This window comes from Notothenia coriiceps, unplaced genomic scaffold, assembly GCF_000735185.1.
Source record: "Notothenia coriiceps isolate Sejong01 unplaced genomic scaffold, NC01 NC01_scaffold00000052, whole genome shotgun sequence".
Classification (NCBI taxonomy): domain Eukaryota; kingdom Metazoa; phylum Chordata; class Actinopteri; order Perciformes; family Nototheniidae; genus Notothenia; species Notothenia coriiceps.
Genome location: NW_011332753.1, coordinates 1 through 6,069, shown reverse-complemented (window position 1 = coordinate 6,069; position 6,069 = coordinate 1). Strand labels below are relative to the sequence as shown.

At 42.0% G+C, this 6,069-nt stretch overlaps 1 protein-coding gene across 1 annotated transcript in view; it reads right to left on the bottom strand.

Moving 5' to 3' along the window:
* LOC104955196 (alcohol dehydrogenase 1-like) overlaps nucleotides 1–4,389 on the bottom strand; it is a gene marked incomplete at its 5' end in the record, with an annotated part of 13,876 nt that extends 9,487 nt beyond the window's left edge. Inside the window, 3 exons of the mRNA XM_010782813.1 lie at nucleotides 3,465–3,684; nucleotides 3,994–4,081; nucleotides 4,220–4,389. Of these exons, the coding sequence (XP_010781115.1) occupies nucleotides 3,465–3,684; nucleotides 3,994–4,081; nucleotides 4,220–4,389 (478 nt within the window). The remainder of the gene's footprint in view (nucleotides 1–3,464; nucleotides 3,685–3,993; nucleotides 4,082–4,219) is intronic.
* Between the last annotated feature and the right edge of the window lie 1,680 nt (nucleotides 4,390–6,069).

The following is a 6,069-nucleotide window of genomic DNA, read 5'->3' as shown; positions in this document are numbered from 1 at the left end:
CATATAGGTATTTCATAACTGTGTTTTCATTTATCTCTATTTTGTTTTTTTAACGAATTATGATCATATGATAGGTGGTGCCGCGGAAATAATCTTTTGAATACAATTTTTGACCAACGTTTGAGACACCACTGAGATAACTTAGACTAACGTCAACTATCTCACACCAGAAGCTTGTGATGAGATCTTTAGCTCACCTGAAGCACATCTCATCTTGACAGGAGAGACCCTCACTCCAGCTGTTTCGCTTGTCGCGACCACAAACCGCCATCCATATATCCCGTTAGTTGACAGCAGTGCTTTTCCACACACACAACACACACACACACCACATGTATCAGAACACACACTGTAATCGTTGGCAGCTTTTTTTAAGAGATGTATGGGTATGGACACGGGAAAATAGAAGAAGGGTTGGTGTCTTCCCCCTGAAAGAGTCTAGCCTCGCTAACAGCGCTCACATTACTCACACAACACACACCACACACACACACACCACCACACACACCACACACACCGCTCCGTAGCACACACACATCTAACAACAAGGCCTCTGAGCTGTAGGTTCACACACACACACACCAGGAGGCTGAATGACACATACACCACACCACACACACACACAACAAGCCGACGACTGAAAATGAACACAAGGGTTCCTGCCCTCTGTTGCGGATTGCACTCCGAAGCAGCGGCGCGCGGGAAATTACAGTCCTGCCGTCTCCTCTAGTGTCTTGATGAGGTGTCCACCGTCAAGCACAGTTTTAATGTATTATATTATTGAGTTAGAATTGTCCGGGGCTAAAAGAAAACATCGGGGCCAGGCCAAAATTTAATTTTACGCAACAATGTGGGAATTTATTGGCTACATATTACACAGATATGCACAGGGAAGCAGCCATACCGTCAAATAATAATTCGACGGGAGCTCCGCACCCACCTGCCCTGCCGCTAGGGGTGCTGCAGTGCCCTCAGCGACCCCCCCTTCCGCGCCCATGTCTGGCGTGTGTGGAGCCACGTGCGGCAGCCACTGAAACAAGGCCTCCGGTGGGCAATGGGCAAGGGTTGTGCAGTTTTAACAACCTTTGGTTTGTATTTTTATAATGTAACACCATTCGCCTGTGATCTGTTATTACAAACCTTGATATGGTCCTTGGGTATAAATATTGATGGTATACTGTGCTCATTTGATACATAACTAATTATCTGAATTGTATTGTGGTGTATGAAAATGTGTCAAGATCCCTAAAAAGTAATTACCCAATTACCCTCTGTTTGCTTTATGGATTACTTCAATGCCATATATGCGAAAAAAGACAAGAGACAAATAAAATGTCGAATAAAACTGAATTTTTATTCTCACGTGATTTGAATGAGTTTTTGGCTGCAGGGTCATTAAATATATTTGTGCTTAACTTATAGTAGAAAAGCAACATATTGTATCCCTTATTGTAAGAAGAGAGACGCTCAGGAGCTCGTTCCGGATGCTGGGTGGAGGCAATATAAACAAATTAGTGGTAAATCCTCGAGGAATTCAAAAGCCAGCAATACATCTAAACATACATTGCTCACTGCTTTCATCATTCAGGCAATCCATTGACCTGGGCCAGGGTCAATGTTGTGGTGTTGAACTCATCCGCTTTACTTCTTGTCCGGTACCGCTTTGACCTTACGCTGAGGCACGCATCCTTAATACACAGAGCCATCGAGAACAACAACATTTAAGAGCATTTTTATCTGTCTCAAATATAATAATGACTTAGGGATTTACATTAAACACATCACTATCACAAGCACATGGTGATTTGGAGATTAAATGAGATGGATTTCCCTTTCCATGTAATTCTAGCCAACTCACCGGACTTAACAGCCCATACCAAACAAGAAAGCCTTGTCATCAGATCAACAAGAAGATGATTCAGGCTTTACCAATGGTAATTTGACTCACTGGCCTCACATTACTTTAATTACTATTAAGACACGCCTCTTACAGATTGAGCAACCATCAACAAATCAATGTAACCGACGTGACAAGTAGTGTCCACATTTAAGTCGGGATGGCCATATTTTTATGGACAGGCGATAAATCACTAGACTCCAACAGAGAACCAAAACATACCATGTGCGTCCAGCCGATGCAGACTGAAAAATGACGGTTCAGGAGGCAGCAAAACGTCGTAACATCTGTACCAGCCAACCAAGAACGCTGACACCTAACCCAACACTTTTCCACACAAGACTCGCGCAAACGCATCGCAGCCGAACAAGGAAACACAGATTATGGATATTGTAAAATCCCCTTAGTCATATTAGCACTGGTTAGAGCGCCCCTCTACTGGGAAATCTATTTGCTAAACTCTTTCAGCAAGATCAGTGAAAGAACCAACAAGCTTCGTTAATTTGCTCACATAGGAATCCTATTCCAACAAAGAAAAGGATGAAACCAAGCAAGGCTAAAGCCTCTTTTCTTGCCATGTGCAATGACCATCATATCATGGTTTTGATGCACTGATCTACCCAGGGTCATGTGAAGGCTATTAAGTAACTGCGAAGAATGAGTTGTGCGTATGTTGATGACCGACCCCTTTCCTCTTCCTAATCCCAAGCAAGTGCTTCACCACTTCAGGGAAGTCTCAGCAGGCTTGCAGTCCGGTGTCTCTGAAACCATTCCCAAAAAAGCTTGGCTAGTAGAAAACTTTAATATAACAAGCTTTATTGTCCATTAATGGACATATACTTTGATGTGCCTCAACCTGACTCCCAACCCATCCGACCATTCAGGGAGAAGTCCACTCTACCGTCAGTCATCTCAGACAAGACAGAACTTGGCTGATGGGTTTACTGTTATCCTTCAGAGCGGAATAAATCACAAGATACGGTACGCCACCCGAACACCTTTGGCCTCTCAGCCTTCCTGGATGATGCAACAAGCAACTGATCCTCTTGGCTCCTGCAGCCTTGCAGCCCATAACTGCAGCCAACCCCACGGCTCCCAGGCCGAACACAGCACATGTGGAGCCTGGTTCCACCTAAATGTACCAGACTTTGTCAACACTGATTTATTTCTTAAAACCGTATAAATGGGCATCATTGATTACATTGAGGTGTGCCCAGGTGACACAGCAGAGAAGACAACTAGTTGCTAGCAACATTATACGGCACCCATCTGTCATTCAAAGTAGCCACCGCCCTCATAATGCCTACTTTATATAATAAATGCAACCCATCGAAAAATTTCCTGAACAGTGAAATTAGCTATAGATACAGTAACTAAACCAATTTTTTTTGTACCAGTTTGTAAATATGTTTATTTCTCCTGTAAATGTAGGCATGTTAACATCAGGGGCAACGAGAGTTTTGGTAGCAATTCGATGAGATGCAGTTTTTGATACTTATGTATTCGCTTCTCTGCTCAGCCCCAGAGAATTCTTCTTAGATTTGCCCCCAACTGTCAAAATACATACCTTAGCAGTATTAACTGCTGCTCCATATCCTGTAGAGATCCCACAGCCAACGAGACAGACTTTGTTCAGAGGGGCAGCAGGGTCGATCTTAGCCACTGCCATCTGGTTAACCACAGTGTACTCAGAGAAAGTACTGGTCCCCATAAACTGCAGCACCTTCTTGCCTTTGCAGGTAAACCTGGAGTCTTCAACTGACATCACATCATAACGATCAGCAGCCCTGAATAGAGAATTTCTTAAAATTAAAATACAACCTGAGACTAAATGTTTTCATGGAACCTGTTCTATCAGTGTGGAACAAAACGTTTTTTCACATGAGCAAAGTGACCGATAGTATAAAAACAAAAGACCCAAACGGTGTCATCTGCACACAACAACTAAAGACGCTTTACTGACATAGTGACCAATAAGCCATATGTAGATACATACTGCATGCAATGCTAATATTCCTGAAATGGGTCTGTAACCTTATGACTACTGTACCTCCTGAATTTATAAAGTAAAGACAAGAAGATAGAGATGAGCTCACCATCCTTTCTCACACTGGTTGGTTTTGGGACTCTTACAGAAGCGACATTCTCTGCACTGGGAGATGAACAGAGGAATGACCTTGTCTCCTGTAATTCAAAAACAATTGATAGTCCAAAAATATGCCTTAGTGTTGATGATAACATTTCTGCAAAAACTTTCAATGGAGAAAAAAACACAAGCTGGTGGACAAATTAAGGTTGTTGAGGTTGTTCGCTTTAACTAACCTGTTTTAAATTCAGTGACTCCAGGCCCGACGCTCTCTACGATGCCTGCTCCCTCATGGCCGAGGACTGCTGGGAAGCCATCTTTATGCATACTCTCAAACAGATGGTACAGGTCCGTGTGGCACACACCTGTTGCCACAATCTGGCCAAAGACAATTGAAAAAAATGTGCTTTCCAAAACCAACAGTGAAATTAAATGAATTACATTGTGTGTTTATCTGAATCAACAACATTAACATGTCTGGCTATCTTAACTGAAATAGAAACCAATTCAGTTTAGCTTCTATTTCAGTTAAGCTAGCCAAGTAGCTTTACGTTAGCTAATAACATTTTGCAGGTTTACAATGTTTTGTAAAATTGAACTAGCTGTTAACCTAATGTTACATTACTAATGCTCATGTCTAACATAATATCATTTTGAAACCTTAAATGTTTAATAAATGGAATTAATGGTGTGTTTATCTGTGCTAACAACAATAACATGACTGGCTAGTTCAACTGAGGTATAAGCTAGGCTTACTTGGCCTTACTTCAGTTAAACCGGCCAAGGATCATTACTTTAGCTAACAACATTTTGTAGAGTTACAGGTTTTGTGCAAGCTAAGTGTTAGCTATTAAGCTAATTTCCCCTTATTCATGTTCATGTCTAAAATAAAAGCATGTTTAAATCTTAAATGATTCATGTTTTTCTTATATTTAGAAAATAAACCCTTAAAGGTCACCTATTATGCAAAATCCACTTTTTCATGTCTTCTACATAAATATGTGTCCCTTCTGTGTTAAGAGAATCGGAAAGTAAAGTCTCTTTTTGTCCTGATCCATCTATATAAAAACTGTCTGAAAATGAGCTGATCAGATTTTGGCCACTTTGTGATGTCACAATGTTTTTTCGGCTTTTACAACCTTAAAGGTGGGGTAGGTAAGTTAGAGAAACCGGCTCGAGATACACTTGTTGTTATATTCCATGGAATGCTCTTAATATATGGGCTCAGAACAGTCTCATTACACACATGCACACAGAAGGATTCACACTTGTATTTCATGATCCGCAAAAGGATTCACACTTGTATTTCCGGATCCACACTTGTGTTTTTCAATGCACACACAAATGTGTTCCGTTTCATATACATGTAAATAAAATCCAAACACAGAAAAAAGTTTTACATAATGTATTTTTGATCCACACATATTTGTTTTCCATTTAAATCCCCTGAACCTGCAAACACAACCCGCTTTCTGTGCATGGATCGCTGTGCATTTATGTGTGGGTTTTTTGAGACTCCCATGACGCTCACCCGATTCGTACTTGTCATTTCTCTCATCTATAGCCAATCAGATGTCTCCTCCAGTCTAAGCCAATCACATGAGCGTGCCCCCACGAGGGTATGATTTCTTGCGTTCATGACACTTCATATACGCATTTTGCGCAGTCCGGTCAGCTGGCTAAACAGAGGGTGGAGCATCAGGTGATCATGCAGAGCTGCGTGTCTCCGTCAGACTCAGCAACTGATCTGATCTCTCTCTCGCGTCCGGTTACACTTCACTCGCGTTTAAGTCCATATCGATCATGGGCCTCATGTATAACGCCGTGCGTAGGATTGACGTGGGAAGGTTGCTTATGTAGTAGAAATCCGAAAAATAGGTCCATACATTTTCCGCCACTTTCCAATTCACCAATGGCGTACCGGCGAGGAAAGTGCGTATGGCACTTCCTACGCCGGTTTCCCTTATAAATCCCAACCGACTCGAAATGCGGTGCAGCTTTTGCGGGCTTCACGTAACGCCCATATTTGCCTATAATAGTCAAAGAAACGGCCATTCATTCATTCATTTTGACTGACTGCATGGAG